The 22,975-nt window shown below is 38.1% G+C and overlaps 1 protein-coding gene across 1 annotated transcript; it reads left to right on the plus strand.

Moving 5' to 3' along the window:
* Positions 1-7,434: 7,434 nt before the first annotated feature.
* EFHB (EF-hand domain family member B) lies at positions 7,435-22,924 on the plus strand. The gene is made up of 13 exons (XM_037387275.1): positions 7,435-7,610; positions 7,926-7,988; positions 8,910-9,053; positions 9,714-9,894; positions 10,476-10,586; positions 12,557-12,686; positions 13,063-13,146; positions 14,882-14,949; positions 16,377-16,531; positions 17,353-17,560; positions 17,922-18,128; positions 18,652-18,833; positions 21,836-22,924. The coding sequence occupies exons 1-13, from the start codon at positions 7,545-7,547 to the stop codon at positions 21,998-22,000; spliced, it is 1,764 nt and encodes a 587-aa protein (XP_037243172.1). The 5' UTR covers positions 7,435-7,544; the 3' UTR covers positions 22,001-22,924.
* Positions 22,925-22,975: the final 51 nt, after the last annotated feature.

The raw sequence follows: 22,975 nt of genomic DNA on the forward strand, positions 1-22,975 counted from the left end.
CCCCGGGCCCCGCGGCGCCACCGCCGCCACCTGAGGGAGCCCAGGGGCGACGCGGAGCCTGCGGGTGCGGCGTTCCCTTCCCCGCCCGGCCTCGCTGCCTGTGTCTTGCAGCCGGGTAAATCCCGAGGAGCGGCTCGGCGCTGCAGAGGTGGCCTTCAGCAAGGCCGGGGCCCTTTGGCCGTAGGGTGTTCCGTGCCTCCGCCTCAGCGCCGAGGACATGAGTCTCTGGGAGAGACCAAGCGCTGCGGGTGCGGTGCAGCCTGAGGAGGCCACTGAGGTGCCAGAGACAGGAGCTGTGTATGACACAGAAGAGTCGTGGTTTAATGCTTTAAAAGAACCACTTTCCAAAGCTATTAGTCAAATGAGTTGAAAGAAGGAACTACACAGGAAAATCTGAATTAAGATTGGGAGTTTACCTAACTTCAGATTGAACAACCACTGATAAAGCTGTAGAGATGGGTTCCTTATTGGGAGAGTGCTAAAACTTAAAAGAGGACGGGTTGATAACAGAACAAGTCTTGATTGCTTTGTACATGGATATAAACAGTCTGACTTAATACATGCAAATATAAATAACCCACCTTGCTCTAAAGACTGGTGGGTGTACATCATTGGTTTTTGGCATTACTGGTGTATTTTGTGGAGCCTTTGTAATCCTTTGTATCTTTATGTCAATAACTGAGGGAGGATGCTGACAAAACTGAGGATAATTCAGGGATGGCCTTTAGGAATGGTTAACAGTCTGGAAATCTTGCCTCACAGTGGAAGACGTGAAGACCTGCTGACCTTGTAAGAGAGAAGGATAAGGATTGCATGGTAGCAAGGTCTAATAGTTGGTATTTGAAGGAATGAAAAACGGAACTTGTAAGGCATTTAGTAAGTTTATCAATAATGGTGTTTAATGATTGGTACAATTTAATGAAAATTGTTTAGATACTCTGTCACTGGAAATACTGAATCAAGATTTGATGCTGCTGTACTTTTAAAATATGCTTTAGTTTTTTTAGTAAAAACCACTTGTATTTAATTGATGCAAAAGTTAAGTTAGGGAAAGCCTATGGCCAGTGTTACACCAGAGGTGAGGCTCCCTTATGGCATTCATTCATAAAATATGCGACTTCAGTGTTAGTTGTCCAGTCAGTCCTCTTGCCAATGCAGGCTTATCTTCACTTGTTGTTGCTACTTTAGAGACATGCTGAGAACAGAAAGAAAGGTTACATCAGTCGTGTTGCAGCCTTTTTAAAAAAAATCATCTCCAGTCTTTGGTGTCGCTTCAGAAATATCTCCCTACTTGTAAAATATTATAGCCAATGGCCTTGTAGAATGAGAGGGAAATCGACAAATCTCATATCTGTCTGCTGTTGTGTCTTCTGCGGGTCTTTTTTTTTTTTTCCTCTCCTTCCCTAGTATGGACATATCAATACTTTAAAAGGTACTGAAGTGGATGGAATAAAATCAGTCTGTTCTTTTCTCTTTATCATCTTCAATTCTTTTCCATGTACCATTGTTAGCAGATTGGTCTCTAATAATTTCCCCATTCTGCTTTTACTCAGTCAAAGTTAATCACTTACATATTTGCCTTACAAAAAGCATTTCTGTAACAAAAAAGTGAAAAAGACTTTGAGTTCACCAGTGATGCAGAATGCCAGACTAGCTCCAGAGAAACACGTTTGAAAGTATGCAAGTTTTCCGAGCTCTGAGTTTGCTGAAGCTTACAGTGAAGACCAACTTTTAGAATATTTGTAAGAATAACCTTTAAATGAGGTAATCCTGCCCTAATGCACTGCTTATTTGCCATAACCCTCTGACTGGTTTCAGTGTGTTCAGCTGGACTGCAGGATTTGCTGAGCAACACACCAGAATCCTGATAAACAGATGGTTTTTAATATATATTATGAACATACATCCAAGCACCAGCCAGCATCCAAACAACCTGGCAGCTGCTTGCTCACGCACTCACCTCTCTGCAGCAGGGCAGAGAATAGAATAGGAAGAACAAAAGCAAGACTACTTGTGGGTCAAGAGAAAGGCAAAGGATAGGTAAAGGGGAGAGGGAGAAGGCAGTATGAAGGAAAACACCTATCGCCTCCCACAAAGAGACCAATGTCCAACCAGTCTCTGAGCAGTAGTTGTCTTGGAAGCCAGCTCCTTCTTCCTCTACCTCCAATTTTTATTGCCGAGCATGATGCTATGTGATATGGAATATACCTTTGATTAATTCAGGTCAGTTGTCCCAGCTGCATTCCCCTCCCAAGTTTCTTGCCCACCCTCAGTATACCCCCCTGGGCAGGGACAACGACAAAGTGGAGAAAGAGAAAGCCTTGACCCTGTGCAAGTACTCTTCAGATGTAGCTGAAGTACTGCTGTGTTATCAATACTGTTTTAGTCTCAAATCCAAAACACAGCACCATACAGGCTGCTAAGAAGAAAATTAACTCTGTCCCAGCCAGACCCAGTACATACATGAACAGTTTTGGATGAAAAAAATTAAAATATTACACTGAGTATTTAGAATGATTTGAATTTAAATTCAGTTTAGAGATTAAATGCTCACGTCATACATGGCATTTCATGTTTCACTTAATCTACTCGAATGAAGAGCACTAATGGAAGATACGATCCTAGTCTATTTCTGTTTCCAGCTGCCAGCTCAGACCTCTTGAGTAAGTTGTGATACCCTACAGCTGCAGAGTAAGTTGGATCAACCACTGATGTAATGCAAAAAATTATTCACCAGAAGACAGTTTTGTAGTGGCTCAGCTCACTGAACCAACTCATCTGTAGCTGCAGGCTGAGTAGATGTGGTGCAGATTGGGAGTAGAGGAGTATGAGTTCAGAGAAGAAGAGCCAAGAACCACCTGTTTGGCAGTAAGCTTTGGTTAGGTGTAATGTGAAACCACACACTCAGTTTACACAGGAAGAATGAGAGAAAATACAAAATGTAATGCAGTGATGTTCAGAAAAGAAGAACCGTTACATTCCGCATGTAGGGATCAGATATTCTAGCCTTCTCATATAAGTAAATAAACAAAATACTTTCTCAAATTGGAATAATTTTTCAGATTAGCAAATATACCTGAAATTGAAGGCTGCATGGAATTTTTGATGCGCGAATTCATGTCGTATAGTTGCACTAATGAAAAGGGGGCAAAAGTGATACAGAATGATTAATTTCACATGAGAGATTACAGAATTTTTCTTTTCAGAATCTTTTGAGCAGACTTAAGATACATTGCAGTAGGCCATTATACTGAAACTGCTAGCATGAATGCAAAGCTCACATGCTTTTTGTCTGTTAAGTATATAGGCACTCAATAGTTTTGGCAATGGGGTGAATGCACTCCGAGACTCAGAGCCTACAACAGCAGGTCTAGGGTGCTGGTGTGCTGCTAAAAAGCGTGTCATATGCATGAGGTTATCGCTAACTCCCTCCCTGACCCCTACACAGAGCTGTAGGGTGTCTCTTTCGCTTTGTGAAACTTGCAAATTGTTCATAGCTGGTTGATGCTGGCTTACGGGGTCAGCAAACAGCAAAGAGTCACAGTGATTGTGTGAAACAGACGCAGTACTCAAGTGACTGAGTCCCAGTTACTGTATTTTGGGATCGACAGGTCTCTGTGAATGTTAGTGGTGAAGATGTTTCTTCTGTTGTAGTCTGGACAAACAGCTGTTTAAGAAATGCTCTGAAATCAGAGCTGGATAGCCTTACCAGTGAACATGGTTTTGTATTTTATGCCATCTTGGGTGATATGTCAGATAGCAAAAGTGAAACTGTGTTGGATGATCTTAACAAAAATGTTAGTCAGCCATGATTTCACCAGACTGATTTCTATCTATTTCAGCATTTCTCTGCAGAATTTAATCATATGCTCCGTTCAGCCTTTTTGTGTTTAAATCTGACTCTAGATGTGTAATACTGAATGGAAATTTGCTTTAGAGGATGTGCAGAGTCTCTTTGTTTCAAGTTGCCAATGTTTTTTTTCCATGTGTCCATCTGCTGTAATATCTTTTTTTCTGTCTTCTATCTCTGCTTGTCTACATTGTTTCTGTACATCCATTGGTTTGGTTGTATCTTAACTTATAGAATGTATGCAGCACATAGCAGTAATTTTGTATCTGTAAATGAGTTGAATTAAAAACCATGAAAGTAACGAGCCAATAACAACGGAGATTTTCACAGTTTGCAGCATTTTACATGGAGTTCTCTGGCCTTCAGAGGCTGAGTTCGTCACAAACTTAGTGCTTTGACGGCCATCTCTGCTAGCACTGTAGTCAGGATGAGAACTGTGTTGCAGAACATGGGATCTTTGTGCTTCATAAAGGAAGCAAAGTGCAGGCATCTAGGCAGCTTCCTTTCCTCATCTTTCTTCCTGAACAAGACAGAAAAAGGCAATATATTGTGGGAATTGGATGCCAGTAAATACAGGTAACTTTTAAATAACAAGTACTGTTGTAGCAGGCAATATTTTGTTCAATTTTTTTCCAAAACCGCCTTCTCTAGAGATCTGATTTTTTCAACACAGGAGGTGACAAACTCATGCTGAAGTCAAGAAAGTTTCAGTCTTTTTTCTAAAATGGAGTTAATTTTTTTTGTTTGGTAATTCATCAGCTTATCTTTAACATTTACAGATCCTTCCTACCCTACAAATACTCTTCCTGCACACCAACTAGCTTTCAATCTAAGAAGGAATGAATATGACACTGATTCCTAAAATGAGCAGAACTGTAGTGAGAAGGGGCAGCTCTTTCGTTGGATACATCTGCGTGGAACTGTGAGTTCACATTTTATCTGCCCTGTGGACTTAAGAAAACACCTAGAAAACAGAGGTAAGAAACTTCTAGCTTTTACTACCCTTTCTTATTTTGTGTGTCCACCTGTAATGTGCTGAGAATGCTCTTAGCTTGGCTTTTACCAGGCTTCATCCTAACTACTTGTAATACAGTGTATATGAAGGGAAAATCTTTCCAAATTCATCCACTACTAGTTTAGTTTCATTTCTGTGACTTCAAGATTCTCATTTTGAAGATTTTTTTTTTTTCCTGATAGGGGGTGAAAATACAGATGCAGTTTTTCAGCTTAGTAATACACGGTATTTTTCGTCTAGGAGGTGAAAGAGATGTATTCTTCCATATCTTTTTACTAGCCGGTTTTCTACAGTATCTACCCTGCTATAGTAATTTGTAACAGAAGCAGCTCCTGCAGGTAAAAACGTTTTTCTGTTTTGTGGCACCTGGATGCATCTCTTGCAGAGAGTAGCCAGTGAGGCATCTCTCTCTTCCACAAAGAAGCTAGCAACTAAGAGCATTTTTAAGAGCAGATTTTTGGTCTGAAAGGGTTTAGGATCTGCTTCCAAGATCTTGACTTCTAAGGGATATCTAAGAGAAGCATATATATTGGTAGTAGGTTTCAAATTAATTTATGGAGACCTGCACTTCTGCTGAAAAAAAAACAGAGGGGCAAAACAGAGTAGGCTGAGGACTTCTGCTCTACTTGTTTCTGCAATAGACATTCTTTTTACATGGCCAGGTCCTGTTTTTCTACCTTTGACACAACCTGCACTGTGTCTAAGTGTATTCTTTCAATTAGCAAGCGTGGCCACCTACTGGGGAAAAAAGCAACGTAAAAATAAATCGGAAATAACAGAATGTACAAAAATGGTAATACCTTGAGCACAGGTGGATAGCCAGCTAGAAGTACAACGAACACAAGAATAAAAATTCAAGTCCCATTTTCCCATGCCCTGCTATTACCATATAATTTTTGTGATACTTTACTTGACTATTCCTCTCTATAAATAGTTCCCTCTTCTTCTGAGAGCTTTATCCTTACCCAGTTACAATCAGATCAAATTAATCCCTTATTTCTAACACCTGCAGTTTTAGCCTTTACTAGATAGAAATTGCACCTGACATGGACAGATCATGAGGCAAGATGTAATTGATCATTTTATTTCATTTATTGAACTACCAACAATTATTGCTTTATTTAGCAGGAGTGCTCTGGACTTTAAGTAAAAACAAATATGACTGAAATATGAAATAAACTGAACACATTAAGAATTTGCAAGAGCTTTAGTTTCCAAGTGGTTGTGGATGTTCTGTATGAACTATGTGGAACAAGCCACATCTGACAACAGAAAAACACACCTACTTTTGAAAAGGGCACCGGAAAGGCCACAGCTAGGTAACAGCTGATGATAACATATGTTACCTGGAGAAGATTAAGTATGTTCATGCCTGCTAGAAGCTATCTGATCATAGTACTGACATGTGCTGTTGAAGCTCCCGACGCTGGAGCAGGTAGGTAGTCAGGTACCCTGACTGCCCAGTGGCCTGGTCATCGGTGAGCAATCGCTGCCCAAGACTCATCTTCCATTTGTAGTAAAGGGTCCTGAAAATTCAGTTTTAATTTAGCTTCCTTAATTTTAATTCCTTATCAAACAAAACTTAGGGCTGAGAATAAAATGGCAACAGCTGGTAGTGTTTGTTAATTAATTGCGGTTAAGGTCTGTATGTTTATCTAAAATTGGCTTTGCCATCATAGGACTGTAGAGAATGGAGCGGGATGTGATTAAATGTAGGTGTTTTGCTGGGAAGGAGAGAGTTTACTAAATGTCACCTGAGAGTAAAAGTCTTTGTAAGAGCAGAGGGGCTTCTAAACAGCAATGAAACTTGTTCAGTCTTACACATGCTGCTTTTCTGAAGTAAGCCACATCTGTTTCTAAAAGGCGAATACAGTGGTTTAGATACACGATGTGTTAAGACAGAGCATTCACGTGGTGCCTGGGCAATGCTGCCAGGCCCCTCTCACCCACCTCTGTGCCATGGTATCGATGGGAATTGCGGTTTGCTCTGGAGGAGCAGTCTCAGTATAAAATATTACATTAATGTTTTTATACACGTGACAACATTTGTGAAAGGGGCTGTACTTTTTAATAGAATAATTAATAAAGATTGAACGTTTCATTGGACTTCTCACTTTGTAAGACTTCCTTTCAACCCAGAGAAGACTCAGCCCGCCTGTCTGAAAGCTGGTGAATTTCCAAGGGCTGTAATAACGGGTCTGAGGAAGGTGCTACCTCCGCATTTGGGTCTGAATGATTTCCTTGGGTCACAGCGGTTACAAAACAGCCCTGAGTGGGTTTTGTTTCCTGGCTTTCTCCAGGGGGTGCGCGGGAGGCGGCCGGAGCGGTGTGGCGGGGGCGGGGCCGGCCGGAGCGGTGTGAGGGGGCGGGGCCGGCCGGAGCGGTGTGGCGGGGGCGGGGCCGGCCGGAGCGGTGTGAGGGGGCGGGGCCGGCCGGAGCGGTGTGAGGGGGCGGGGCCGGCCGGAGCGGCGTGGCGGGGGCGGGGCCGGCCGGAGCGGTGTGAGGGGGCGGGGCCGGCCGGAGCGGTGTGGCGGGGGCGGGGCCGGCGAGCGCTGGGAGCGCGGCGGGCGGCAACCCCAGACGGCCGCTCCCGCTGATGTCTCCGAGGGAACGGGCCGCGCCGCCCGCCGCCGTTGTCAGGCGAGCGGTATAAACGGCCGCTGCGGCCCCGGTGTCGCCATGGCGGGGCCGCTGCGGGCCGTCTACGAGGGGAAGTTCACTGACAGGTTTCCCGAGCTGCTCGCTGTGAGTGCCTTGGCCGAAGGGGTCGCACCGCAGCGCCGAGCCGCCCGCCCGCTCTCCGAGCCTTCCCGGGCCGGGGTCTCGCTGCGGGCTGAGGGAAGAGGCTAGAGGAGGGGCAGCGTGCGGGGCAGGCAGGCGCATCTTGCTGCGGGCCCCCCTCTCTCCCCTCCAGAATGCGTGTGGGTCCTTTTTTCCCTCTTATCAAAACGGGGACAAGTAGACAACAACTCGTGCAAGGTGTCAGAGCCCAATTTGACTGGCTGTGCTTATTAGTCCCGTGGGTTTGGTTATGCCTTGCTTCTTGATTGTATCGTTTAGGCTGGAAAGTCACTTCCCACTGGCGGAACGGCTGCGAGTTGCTTCACTGAGGTTTTACCCAGGGTGAGTTGGTTTTTCAGGTGCTCCTTGTGAAACTTGTGCCATGATTTCCCATCAGGGACTGTGCTTTGAGACAGGCCCTAAAAAAACCTGCCACCCCCCAACCCCCCAAAACAAATCAGTGAAACCTTGGTCATTTTTTCTACATGCCGCTTTTTTAGAAATTACTTTTTTATTTTATGTTAGTTTTTTAGTTTTTTGTCACATGGGATCATATAGAATAGCTGGTAGGGTTGTAAAACACTTCTGGTAGTTCTTTTTCATTCTGCATGTTTTACAAAATTCACCATGCCTGCTTAGATGGGACTAAATAGAGTTGTTTTTCTCTGGTAATACACTTAGTGATTATTATTAGGAATTATTACTTCTGATGGAGGTCCTTCTTCTTTGCAAGGATGCTTCTCAGAATTGTGCTTTCCGCTGGCCCTTCCACATACCCCTAAAGGGTCAGAGGTTACTAAGACACAGATGGATCCCTTAAATAGCACTAGCTCTTCCTTTAAATGGATAATTAAAAAAATAACAAGTTGGTTAAAATAATTTCTGAAATTCTTCCATTGATGGTGGAATTGTTGAGAATCCAGTTAAAGGTTTCTAAAGTTGATAATTGTAACATCTACTTTTCATGGAGTATATAGGAAGAACCATTTATCCACCTTAGAGATGGAACCAGGTAGTTGGAACTTAGCAACTGTCATTACTTCTGTTCCTGGTTTGATAAAATTTAGGCTGGTCTATGTTGACCTTATGCTCAGAATATCAGCATCTACAGAAGCGTATGCACGTGTTAAATCCCTAAGATATCTTCATTTTTTGTTTTTCTCTCTGTGGAATCACACTGAAATGGCTGCAGTATGTTTTCTTCTAATTAATATTTTGTGGATATCTGGTGTAAAATTGTTTTTGCTTTGCCTTAATGCACAGCCCATTACTCCAACTACTGTGAGAAAGTTTCGAAATACGACAAATCCGGCTCCTGGCGTTGAAAGAATATTCTACGGCAGAGCAGATGATCCTGACATTGCAGCTCACTTGACACATGGCATTGCGTCATGTTCTTCACTCAGTGTAAGAGTATGACTGGTTTATTTTTGTTTAAGAATGGACCGCTTAAGAATGTCCTTAATAAGAGCAACTGCTTTCTTTGCAGTCAGGGTTAAAGGTACATAGCTGAGTGACGCTATTTTTTGCATTTCACCACTGTTGTGGATTATCTGAGTTCTGAGGTCAATTCATAGGATTTAATTAGCATGATTGAAATAGGAAAACATTTGAAGTTCAGTGACTTTTATCTCTCATCAGTGACTTAATTCAGTAGTCATTGGAGAAGTTATTAATTTCATTTCAATGTTTATGTTATGTTCCAAAGATGTTATAATAATTTTGACACTTAAATTTGGTCATAGTATAAATTAGGCTGGATTTTCTAATATACGTTAAGAAAAGAAAATCTGCAGTCTTGAAGTTTTATAAATTAACAAGTGGAAAAACTTGCATAAAAAGAAAAAGTTCTGTCTCACAATGTGTATTTTATGCAGTTTTATGTATAAATACAGTTTATTTTTGCGACTTGGTAGATGAAATTATGTGAGTGTAATAATATAAGATTTCATTAGAACACTTATGATCAAACTTTTGTTCATGTGTGTGTGAGGGAGTAGCCGTAGTGAAGTGTGAATGGTTAAATTTTGGTTTTCTTGCCTCTTGTGTTGTGTGTGATGTCTTTAGGCAGCTTCATTGATAAATCCACTTCCTAAAACTAATTTTCAACAAAAAATACAAGACAAAAAAGAAGCAATCTACTTCAGTAATCGTGAAGCATCCTTGGGCAGATCACATGATCAATCTTCTATGTTACCTGAGGGCTTGGATATAATTAATACTACATTTGGAAAAAAAGTCATTCAAGGTAGGAAAAACTAGTGTTAAAATATGTTTCTTCTAAATACAAGATAATCTGCAATTTAGTGTCTAGCATATTGTATGCTCCCAAAAATCTCCGCTTAATAGAAAAGATATTATTACAGCAGTTATTGAAAGGCATAAAAATTACAGATTTTTTTCAGTTACAATGAAGAAACAAGGAACTGAGAACTTTCGTAACTAGTAGAGCTTTTGGCTCTGTTCCAGGAGAACTGTTTAGGTAGCTGACAACTTAACCTTCTTTTTCCCAACTATTCTAATAGGTCTAATAAAAGATACTACCTTGACCTGTAAATCTTTCCTCCATAGATGGGAGCAAATCACTTGCATGTTGACCATGTAACTCTTGCAACAGTTATGTTCATCCCAATTTTTGTGATTTATTTTTTTTCCTCCTAGTCTCATGTCATTATGCTGTAAGATTCCTATAGATTGATTAGAAATGTGCTGAGAAGTATCATTCTTCCACAGCATTAGCATCTTATCTAAGAAAATACCGTTTAAGAACCAACCAAACACCCATCCCTCTTACCTCCCCCAACCATGTATTTATTCCTTGCTTTCCAGATGTGTCAGCTGGAGAACTTATAAATCCACCAAAAACTTTTGAGGAAGTGGATAAAGAAGCCAGAGAAGGACATGACCTGTACATTGTGTCACACAATGATTATTATGTGGGTAAGTTCAAAGGCTGATGAGAAACTGCATAAAAAGTTCTAATATAAATGAAGGTAATGGTTCCTCTTTGTGTCTTCAAGATGTAATTGTATGCTATTTTTTTGAGATATAAACTATTAATTTTTACTACTGCATTAATATAAATTGTTTTTAAAAGTAATAATGTGAAAAAAACTCCTTCTGTGCAACTGAGAGAGCATGACATGTTTCTAGAATTGTAGATCACTTCGTGGTGATCTTACACTGTAAGAACGTAATGAGGGAGCTGGAAGCCTCATTTCTTTTGGGTGCTAATTGAAAAGCAAAGTATTTCCAGGAAATTAGAAACTCATAGATGCCCTGGTTGCTAGCAGAGTTTGGCATTGTCTGTGCCACTGAGAGCAATCTCAGGCTTAAAACCACAGACTGTGTGCCTAATCCATTCCAGTACTTTTACCTCTGGTTCCTCTTTTTTATCAGGATCCAGACAGATTTTCAGGGCAGTTAAAGACTTTCTGATGGGGAGCTTGGCATCAGGCTCTGGTTGCAAGGAATTTCAGGCTGCTGACTCTGAAATGCAGGTTCCTCAGCCTACAGCATCCTGCTTGTGAGTCTGTCCCACAGCCTCTTGCCCTGTCCTTCCAGCGGGCTGTGCCTCTACTGTTTCAGCCTCTGGGGGCTGTACTTAGGTGAAGTGGCCTGCTCAGAGATGGTTACCCTTTATCTCATAGGTCTGCCCATGAGCAGAGTAACAAATAGCGCTCAGAAACACAGTACATGTATTTGCAGCTGCTTCTGTTTTTCCCAGTTCCATCATTTCCACTTAGGTTGCTGCCCTGTAAAATTATTATTATAAAAAATTTACCCACTGTACTAGTACTAAGAGTGTTGTAACTGTAGGCCAAATATTTAAGAAACTGCAATACAGGTATTTCAGTTGTAATAATGTAAATTTTATATGGGGGCAGTCACATAGAAGTTAATTTATAGCGCTGTGTTCGTTCACTGAGAAATTCTACTGCAAGTATTACTGGTATAAATTGGCCAAACCTGTAATTTTTGTCTCCCTTCTTCCCCACCTTTCTTAGATATTTCAGTGGCATTATTCGTTATCCATTTCTGTCTCCTTTGTAACTTCCGTGCACAAGATCATGGAGCGACCAAGCAAAACCAGGCAGACAGTACAAAAAAAAAGTAAACTATGTGCCCCAGTTTTGAACAAGAACATAAAAATTCCATGCTGCCATGTAGCCATAGGAAGCCCTTATTAGAAAGCATGCAGTAAATAATATTTTTTTGAAAGCTCTAATTGCCATTCTTTTCCAAAGGTGATTGAAAAGAGCTTTTCAGTTTTCAATTGAAAAGAGCAGTTCAAGAAAGAATGACTTTTTTCCTGTGGCAAGGAACATGTGCTTGCAGCTCACTTACAAGAATATCACATAATACTGTATGTATGTGGAACTTCATTTTATAGGCAAGTTCAGGAACAAGTAGGGTAATACCTTGTTTATGGTGAAGTCAGTTGCAAAATTTCCGCTGAAGTCAACATAGCAAGAATATATCTGAAAGTACAGCACCTCAAAAACATTTTTTCCTTTTGGCATTTTTTTTTAACCAATAGTAAATTAAATGATGCTCAGGTATGGGCTTTATAAAGTGATTTGTTTGTGTGACCCTCACTACTTAAGCTACCTAGAATTTTTTCATTAATTCTGTTGGGCTTGTCTTTAATCAGACATAAAAGGACATCCAGCTGTTTTACAACTGAAGCAGGTTTTTGCTTTTTATTTTGCCATTCATCTTCAGTTTTGACAATGAGATTATTCCTAACTACTTAATAAACACAGGGAATGCAAATTAGTTCTATTTAGTTGAACAAATTGTTCGCTTTTGCTTTTTCATTTCATTGTTTTTTCTTAAGAATGAAGATACTTAGTATATTTTTTTTCCTGAGGTGTTTTATACAGTTTAAATGCTTACTTTTTCCACAGGAGAAGCAATAAATAGGAAATATGACTCACCAAACTTCAGCAAGTCTTTTGTTTATGGAATAGAAACCCCCCACTTCAAAGATGGGCGAAGTGTTTCAAAATCATTAAAATGGCTCAATGATCTACAATCGTAAGTTGCAATGAGTTAACTAGTTAATTAGTGGAGTTCTCGGGAAGAGTGAGTCTTCAAATATGAATATAGTTTTACATCTCACAATTTTATCCCTAGCTATATTGAACTGAACAGAAAATAGAAGGAGTAATTTTTAGAATAGTTTATTCAAATCAGTTCTACCAAAGTATGACAGCACTTGGCATGTCTTTAGCATTACATAAAGACACATTTGATTTTAAATAGCAAGCAAGATTTTTCAATTACTGTATTTGTGTTTGTCTCACAGAGGAGTTGATGTTTCCTTCCAATGTATAATATTTTTTAATATTATTGAAAAATTGTTGAATATTGTTAATCAGATACTTGTGAGAGTTATTTTCATAATTTGTAGGAAGACAGAAGCAAAAATTGTATCAAAACAAAGTGATGGTTTCAAGGGAAAATTTCAGCCTCAGCTTGGAAAAGGCCTTGATCCGTAAGTACCAAAGGTACCTTCCAAGAACAAAGTTCACTCATGTTTGCCAAACCTCCAGTATCTTTGTCTGCCTTGAGTAAAAATTATAACTGTGTGCTCAGTGCTTCCACTTCAGCATTCAAGTTACAGAAAGGGACTTTCTACTTGCCCTAATTAGGCTGATAAGTATGCAAGTTACTAATAAGGGCTCTATTGTGTCTATGTGGTGAAGTTAAGTCAGTGGTCTGTATCTGAATAGACCAGATTTGCACCAAGCAAATTACAAGCACACTTCATTATTTTTTTCCCTGTCATTTGCAGTTATTTCGTAACTGAAATGTCTCACCTGTTGTTTGGGGATTTGACCATTTTGCTTACTCTGACACTGGTTTTGGTCATCTTTATTACATCACCAGTATTCTCAATTTACTACTTCCTTGGAAAAGGACATGGAACTAAATTGTGTTAATTGTCTAGCAGCATGTATCAGTCTCAATTGAATCATTACAATGCTTTATATACCTCAGGTGATCTGGAACAGCTTTTTAATTTTACCAAACTGCTTATGAAGGGCTACAGTAGTCCTAAGTACGCTGTGGTCAGGATCCAGCTGTGCTACAGATACTGGGTTCCTGAATGTGTACAAAGGCTGCCTTTGCAGATGCTCTAGATTCCTTCAAAAGGGTATCTGAAGACTCACAAACAACATTACTGACTTTGGTAGCAAAATTTAATTTTAAGCTCAAGATCACAGGCTTAAGTGACTGGAGAACTATGCCCATAGTACCTGTAAGGAGTGAACACGAATGTGAACCAGTTTCTCTTCTCCCCTTTTCTGTGTCCTAGCTTACTGTGAAGTAGCCCTGGAGCGTGAGCAACGTGAAGCAGTATGATCAGTCAGGGAATATGGGTTGCAGTGCAAGCTCAAACCCAGCACTAACATTACAAGACAGATAGAAGCTAACCAAATTACATTTAGTGAATTTTATACCATCCACGTCCTATGTGTAATATGGCGAGGATAAAAAACCCCTACACGTGATAGTTTTTAGACGATGGTGCTTCCATCTCTGGGGGTGTGTTTTGTTTATTTGTTTTGTATTTTAGAGCAAAGTACTGATTCTCATTTCAATTTTGATGGATATTTCTGATTCATGAAAGAGTTTTAATTGTTAAACATAGAGATAAAATAAACATTGCATCTTTTTCAGATGAAGAAACAAACAGCTCTTTAATGTCACCAAAGGCATCTTAATTTTCTGGCAAATAAAACTGAGCCAAGTTTCCTAGATGGACATTGGCTCGGCTGCTGGTTTTGATAAACACAAAATTGCATGTGAAAAAGCAGAGATGTGATTCACTTTTTCCACTTCAGCCCAGAGTAGTTTATTTGGAGATGTTATTTGAGTTGGAGATCGATTTGTCCTAAACACTCCTATTGTTTGACTAGTATGTTTTAAGGACTTTTCTCACTTATTTCTGTCATTGTCTTAGAAAAAAAAAAAATAGCATAGAATGTTTTTCCATTTGGTTGTGTTATATTACAAACAGCAAATATTCTAAACAGGTATATAAAGGGATGCTTTTCTGGAATGGCAACTTTGAAGCAAAGTACTGATAAACGTTTCAGGTGAACTATGTGTGTCACCCCTAATTATATAACAGTTGATAACTTTTTTTTTAATAATAGCACAGGGTTTATTTTGACTATTAATAAACTATTTGCCAGTTAACAAAGAAATGTGCTTATTGACAGTATAGCAGAAACTATGAAAGTTCCCCCAGGCCGTACATTTGGAATGTTACTTCGTCCAGATGAATATGGTAAGTTCAGGGGCAGAATAAAATCTTATTTTGTTGATGAAAGTAGAAGTAGTTACTGTTGGCTGTGTAGTGTGTCATTTTCCTAAAATCTTAGAGGCAGAGTACAAAAATTTAACAATGACAGTAACTTTTTGAAGGAAAATTTGAGAAGAACTGAAGTTGCTCGTGAGGGAAAAAAAAAAAAAGTCAGAAATAAAGAAACGAGGTTTTGGATGATCATGTTGGGGTTGGGTTTTTTTGTTGTTTGTTTTTTAAAGCTTCTGTATCTGTATGTAAACAAAATCAAGGACAGCAGAAAAGTCATACTGACATCTAAGTGACAAAGTTAAAATGGCTGTTCAAATCCATTATGCCTCGTTTTTTCCAGTGCTTCTATAAAAAGAATAAACATAAGCAATAAATATGAATAATAAGGTTTGGAAGGTAGCAGGGAGACAGAAAACAGAACAAAAAGAAAAAGTTACTGGTTTTCATTACGAAAAAGTTTTGAAAGCTAGTCAACTCAAATAGTCAATGTTGGGATTAATGGTGTTTTAACCTTATGTTAATAACTAAGGAATACAGCAAATAGTTAGGCTGTAAAAAAATGTAAGTGGCTCAAAGCTGCTTAACTAGTCAAAACTAGAGAAAGCTTGTTCAAATTCTGCATGAGCTTTTATATATGCTTTATTCTGTAGTGTAATAAAGTTAAATATTTAAAATGGGTAAATATGCCTTACCTTTAAGGAACAGCAGAAGGAACTGAATAAAAAATTTCATTATTAACAAGTAGAAAATAATGCATGTACATTGCTGTTAGAAGGGGATTAGGTGAGCTACCTCTGTTTGTTATTGAACTCTGAATGGACTTCTTGCATTTAGAACGTGACCTTGGTGTCTTGGGGACTTGGATGAGAACTGTAGCTCAGTGTTTAAAAATACTAGTGAAGTTAGGATATGTAGAAAATGGGAAGAATAACACAAAAATAGTACATTATCTTCCTAGAAATCAATGGTATAAAATTATCTGAAATATTACATTGACTTTCCCATTGGTTCCTGTAAGTATTGTGAAATGTGACAGACTGGAAGTGATAGATTAATAATACATGTTCTTTTGTTCTCAACTATCTAGACATCAATTTACTGCATTTGGAAGCTTCTGGAAGCAGTAGATGGATTTGTGAAGCTATAATATGATGATTCAAAATTATTGATATCAATTGATATTAATTATAATTATTTTTATATTAATTGCATATGAGTAGAGAAACTATTGTGTGGACCATTTGATCGGTCAATGAAATGGCCATATGAGATGTTCAGGAGTGCTGAAAATCAGCATCTCAAAACTGAAATTCTCCTTTTCCTTAAGACTGTAAGCCATTTTTTTTAAAATGTCCATTTTCTCTATATGGGCAACTAATTGAGGAAGTGTTTATTTTTAGGAGTTGGTGATCTTCTTCACTACTGGGTTCCACATGAGTTCCTCTGTGGTAAAGACCAAGAGAAAGCTGTCTTGACTGCAGTTCGGCAAAGTTTGAAGAAAGACAACTATGAGAATTTTGACATGTTACTGGAAGCATTCAGGCATTATGATAAGGTTAGTGCTTTGAAAAAAGTGTAAATTTAAAGCAATGTGTGACATTAGCACTCCTGTGCTGTGGAGGTACAAACATGAAGAAACATGAGTGTAGCAATATAAATATAGATAAAGTCTATAAATTGATAGTTACCATGTGTTTAGTCTACTGTGATAGGTTGTGGAATGAAGCACAACAGTATTTGGAACCATTCACAACAGTATTTGGAACATCCAAGTTAACAGTGAGCAAGAAATGCATGATCAGGAATAATCTTAGCATTTTTTGTGCTTCAAAATTTGGTATTTCTTCTCAAAAGAAAAACAGTTCAAAGGATTATGTTTATATTTTCTTCCAAGCTGTACTTTCTGACTAAGCCACCAAGCATCAGAATTTCGGATCTTTTATTTTTTTCTCTCTGAAAAAAAAATTGTAATTGAAATTTCATATATAACATTAATTGTAATGTATACAGAATGATTGATGCCTTACTTTCAAAAGAAATCTTGGCTTTGCCTCAACGTTTATGATTAGATTGTTATCTTGTCACAATACCCTGTCACACTCTTTTACTCTCAAATCACTGTATTATTTAAGGTGAAAATTATTTTTTGATGCTTTTATATTCAGATTTTTAATTTCTAAATTACTCGGGGTTTCTTCGTACTCAGTAACGTAACTTGTCTGAAATGGTATGCCTGGCCCTATATATATGTATATATTTATATATACATGCGTGTGGGTGTATACATGTATAAAACCCCATATATTTCTGTATTCCTTTTGATGATGCCTTTTTATGATGGCTATTATAACAGCTGTTTTGTTTTATTTGTAATAGAACGCTGATGGAATGATAGACAAGGGTGACCTACGGAAGTCCTTTTTTCAGCTTAATCTTAATCTAGATGATGAGCTCCTGGATTCCTTATTTGACTATTGTGATTTGGATAAAGATGGTCTGATTAATTATCTGGAGTTTGCAAACTTTCTGAACTGGAAAGACAAAATGGCTATTAAAGAGTTTGAAGAAAAAATAATTACAAAAGGTAGATGATGATACTGGGAAATTGCAGAGATTATCTTGTTCTTGCAGCAGCTATTGAAAGGACATTGCTGTTGTAGACTAGGTGCTCCTTTAGAAGGGTGGGATTTAGCAAGTGCATTGCCTACCACCAGCAGAGCCTCAGGTACCAATGTATTTCAGAACCCTGGAGTTCAGTGTGGCATGTTGAGAACAGCCCATAAATCAGGATAAAGTAAAAAAATCTCTTAGGATCATTATCAGAAATGCAGATGGGTTTTCTTACCTACTTTATATTTTTTTCAAGGATTCAAGCAACGGTTTTTACTCTTGGTCTATAACATGCTGATAATAAATTCTGGCTGACCATTAACTTTTGTTTATAGGGAAAAAATTAGATGCTCCTGTTCTGCCTCAAGACACAAAGATAAATGATGAGCCACTGCTGAAACAGGAAGATCTTTTGTTAAAAGAACCAGGAAGCTCAGAAAAGACACCAAAAAAGCTTAAAAGATCAACAGATCATGTATTTGCAAACTATCAAGCAACTTCTTCGCAGTATAATGCTGTAGTAGGTGGTCTCCCAACAACCTGTAAGTACAGTGGACTGTACTCACTTCTGAGCATTATTTAAAACAAAATCAGGAACAAGTTTAAAACTTATTTGCTACAGGTTCTACTAATGTACAATAGTGAATTAATGTATCTAAACTAAGTTTATTTAGGATTGTGACTTGGAAGTTGGCATGGCTTGGATGTTTGACATGGTTAATACATTCAAAATGTGAAAGTTAATGTAGGTCTTTGGGAAATTATGCTAGTATATTTGGGAGAACAGTATCTTCTTGGAATCACCTAAAAATGTTTTCAGCTGGAAGTACTGGATAAGTCCTAGACTATTACTGCAAGATTACCTGTTGTCATGCTTCACGATGTAGCTGAAGCTAGGAATTCTAAAAATACAAAAAACGAGATGAGGAAGAAAATTATATAATTTGTTATTGAACCTAAGTGAGATGAAGTATCAAATTTGTTCTTATTTCATACAAAATTTTTTATCCTCCCTGGCACTGTCTTTGCATAAAGGCTTTATCATGCTACCTTTGATTTCCACAGGCTATCCAGTGTGTGGTGTTCCAACTGTTCGTTCAGATATTCCTGCTCCTCAAATTCGCCGCATCAGTGACAGAACTAATTATGGTGATCAGGGCAATGCTTATGCATTATTGTTCCCTTCTGTCTTCAATCAAAAGGGAGTGTATGAAAGCGATCTTTTAAAAACAAGACCAAAAGCAGAGGTATAGTGCATTTCTTCAGAATACTCTTCCAAGATAAATGTACCTCTAGCCATGCGGGAGTGAAAACTCATATTATCAAATAGGTTGTAAAATTAATTGTTTCAGCATTACAGTCTTTGCATCCATTCAACTATCTGAAAAATATGTGCTCTTCACATTCAAAGTTATTCATAAAGGTGGTAGATATTAATTTTATTGAGCTCCAACTTCAATAAGTAATGTAAGAAAGTACGTCAGGTTGTTGCTACTCACATGCTCAAATGCTGTGTCAAACAAGGTTTAGTAATTAATCTAGAGCTTCAGAGTCTATGATTTATAATTTCTGCAATGTGAGAAGAGCAAAGCAGCTGTGAGATTTTCATCCTTGCACATATTTGCATTTCTGTGCAAGGTCTAAAGCAACATGATTTAATGGTAAATCTAGCCTTACTTTGATTATGTGGTTGGATGGATGATCTCCAGAGATCTCTTCCAACCAAAGTTATTCTGTGAGAGTATGTCTTTAAAAGCTGCACAAGAAGATTTTTACAGGTGTGTAAAATAGTTTCTATCACAGAGGGATGTTCAGTAGAAAATTATACCCAATGTGTCCCTCTTCAAACAAACTTGCAGGTTTTGCTAACGGCAAATTTAGCAAACTGCTTGAATATACCTTTTAAGTGCTCTGCTGAACCACCAACGTAGGCTGAGATCTACAAAGGACTTACGCAGTGATCGAGGATATAGGGAGTCGCACACCAGTACTGTGCCATCTCATAGTTCTGAAGAGAACGATAGTGTGTGAGACTGCAGGGACATGCTTGAGGACTAAGATTTTTCTATCTGGTATTTCTGGGGGCTGCTACCAGTCTGTTACCTCACAGGCCAGAGCTTCTCCCACATAAATACTTCACTGCTGCTTCACTATTGTTTACTTTTTTGCTTCTACATTTGTATGCATTTTCTAGTGAAAAAATATTAAGAGATAACTTCATTACCTGAAATACAGTTTATGAGACAATTGTAACAAAATGTAAAATTCCAATCTAAAAAGAAAAAAGACTTGACAACCTCTCCTTCTCTACTAGTCATTATATTAACTATTCAGTCGCATTTGAATGTGGATCTGGAACTTGAGTATGTGTTTTACAGAAAAGAATGTTGCTAGTTAATGGCTAGGGATGTAAAAGTGTGGTGTCATGTTCTATACATACCCATAAAACAGCTTGTCAGAATGTTGTGTACATGGGCACTTACCATTTTATAATCTGGCTCTGAAGCAGGAAATCCATGCGTGCAGAATATAGCTAACAGCAAATAGAATTCATGCTTCGTTGAGAAGCCCATTATACCTGTCAAGCACTAGATAGAAATCTCTGAAGTTACAATGTGGCCTGAGATGTCATACTCCATTGTAGACTACACAGACTATACGGAGTTCAGTACCTAACCACCTCTGAGTGTGTTAAATCACCCTATACTCAGGAAATGGACTATTTCAGTATTTTAGTGATGGTCTTTGATTTATTTTGCTATGGAGCATTAATCTTTTCAAACATGTAATAGCTAATGAAATTATTATATGAAAGCCCAGAGTCATTTAATGCTACCAGGTTTTTAGAGGCTTGTAGAAATGAATGTGAATTCTGACTATAAAGCAGTTTCATGAGGTGAGTTTTCATGTTACAAAAGAACAAAACAGTTCTAGGACCTGCTGGTTTCTTCACTGGAATTTGTCCCAGTCTATTGAAGAGAATAGAAGTTATGTAACTGAGTAATAGCGTGTAATTTATATTCAACATGATCATGTTAATAATCGGTAAGGGTCAGTTTAACCCTGTCTGCACGCTTGATAGTCTGTGGTTTAGTCAGTGATTATTTTATGACTGTTGATGAGCCAGGACAGAGTTGTATTTTGATATGGTGAAGCCACATTATGAGAGCGTGTAGTCCTTTACTGTCCCTGCAGTGGTATCCTGTAGTGGAGTATTGCTTTTAGTTCTAACTTTTAAATTTCACTAGCTTATTGAAGACATTAGACCAAATCTGGTTTGTTTTCTTCATGAGTAATATTATTAATTTAACTGAAACAACACCTGTGCTTAAAGAAACAAAATTTAATCCGTGTTTTCGTCATGTGATTTCAGCTGGCATAAACTGTCATAATTTATTGGTACATATAATAATTTTTATATATAATATATATATAATTTGCTGTACTGTGGTTTCGGCCTATATCAATACAAAAGACAGTTTTCGAGAAAGATGACAAGGTTGATTTGATAATGTTACGCATTTTACTTCATCAAAGCATGCATAAAATCTCCAGAGCATAAATATAACACACATGCACACACACATGATACAATTGAAGAAGCCAAATGTTTGCTAATGTTAACAGTAGTACAAGTCATGTCAATATTCTTCTAAAGCCCCATTCGTTGGAGTCAACAGATCAGTGTAATGAGGCATGGAGCAGGAAGCATCCAAGTGAGAAAATACAGAAAAACCCAACTTCTGTTGTATTACTTTGGTGTAAAACTATAGCAAGACCCGAAGTATATGTGAACCATTTTGTTTTAGTCACTTCACCCACTTAGCTATACTGATTGAAGATCTTGCCTATGGTATTGTTGCTGTGAAATGCAGACGATGGTATAATCTCATTTGTGTTGGTAACTGCAAACAGTAAAAATACAATGGATAAACACAACTTGACTTACAGCTTTTAAAAAATGTTTACTTTTCCCTGACTCTTCTGTGTTTTAATGCTGAAGTTGCATCACCATTACTTTAAAAACTAAAGGCAATTTTGTACACTGCAGCTTTCACCCCAATAAGATTCAGATTTACTTAAATAGGATCTCCTTTGGTTAAGGATGCAGGATGCGGTATGTAGTTTTTATTTAAAACTGGGAACATATTCGTTGGTAAAGAGAGATTGATAGTGTATGTAAAAGCTGGAGTCTATATAGCTTAAAGAAAAAGCTGACCGGAATTACATGAATTGTATTATTTTGTAGATTGCACAAATTCTCCACAATATTGGTGTGAACATTTCAGATGAAAGGTTTGAAGAGCTATGGAAGCAAGCCTGTATGAAACACCAGAAAGAAGAGGTTTGTGTAGAAAGCATCATGAATGTACTGGATGAGATACATGGATCACACACAAAAAATACTTGCTAATTTTAGGGTTTGGGAATTGCATTTATTTAAAGTGATGTCAGTCATAATTCTGATGCTGAATACAATGAATATTTTCAACAACGTGTATTTACAGAAATGGAGTTCACTGGTTTTTCTTTCTTAGTAGTGGGTTCACCACATATATATGAATCTTGCTGCTATCATTGCAGTTAGTAGGAACTGATATCAATAGGAATAAAAGAGGATACGAAATGTTTGTAAACAGAACGCAAACATTTATATTGTATTTTTTATTTCAGCTTTCTTACAGTGTTTCTAAGACTAATAATACTTTGGACATATTTTGCATTTTTAGGGTTTTTTTTTCTTTTATAAATGGAAGGACACTTTTGAAAATACTTAAGATAAATGCTTTAGATATGCAGGACCTCTTAAAGATTATGATCATAGAATGGCACCTTGCCTTGCTTATAATATTGTGTGATTTCTTGTCAACAAAATGGTAGCTAACAGAGATCAGGTTGCGGTAAGTTTTTAAAAGTTTATGTGAGAAAGTAGTTTACAGTAAGATACTAAGGAAGCTACATAGTCATGGGATCTAAAGTGTTGTCATAAAATAGATTCTGTGAGAACCAATGGATTAAGAAGTGCAAAAATAAATACCCAATTGTGTGGCAGAAGGCTCATATTCTTTATGCAAGCTTATGGCTATTTGGTAGTAGTATTCAACTTCACCCAGAAAAAGAACGCATATTTAGAAGTGTATGTGCACATTACATAAAAAACACAGGCTAGGTAGTCAGAAAAGTTTAGGAGGGCTTTCAAAGGGCTAACTGTTCACCTGTGGTCAATGCAGTTTCTTGGGAAGAGGGATCTTGAGGATCATTATGGAAATCTCAGTGAATATATATGAAGTATAAACAATGGAAAGCAAGTAATACTAAAATTGGCAACTGTGAATCGGAATGTTCACTCCACCTACAGTACTGAGCTTGGTATAAAACAAATGGAAAT

This window comes from Falco rusticolus, chromosome 4, assembly GCF_015220075.1.
Source record: "Falco rusticolus isolate bFalRus1 chromosome 4, bFalRus1.pri, whole genome shotgun sequence".
Taxonomy (NCBI): Eukaryota; Metazoa; Chordata; class Aves; order Falconiformes; family Falconidae; genus Falco; species Falco rusticolus.

Bases quoted from the DNA above. Each gene is read 5' to 3' on its own strand.
- EFHB (XM_037387275.1), top strand. From the start codon at position 7,545: ATGGCGGGGCCGCTGCGGGCCGTCTACGAGGGGAAGTTCACTGACAGG. The intron at 14,950-16,376 runs GTAAGTTCAGGG...GTTTATTTTTAG, and splicing joins ACTTCGTCCAGATGAATATG to GAGTTGGTGATCTTCTTCAC. The intron at 18,834-21,835 runs GTATAGTGCATT...ATTATTTTGTAG, and splicing joins AAACAAGACCAAAAGCAGAG to ATTGCACAAATTCTCCACAA.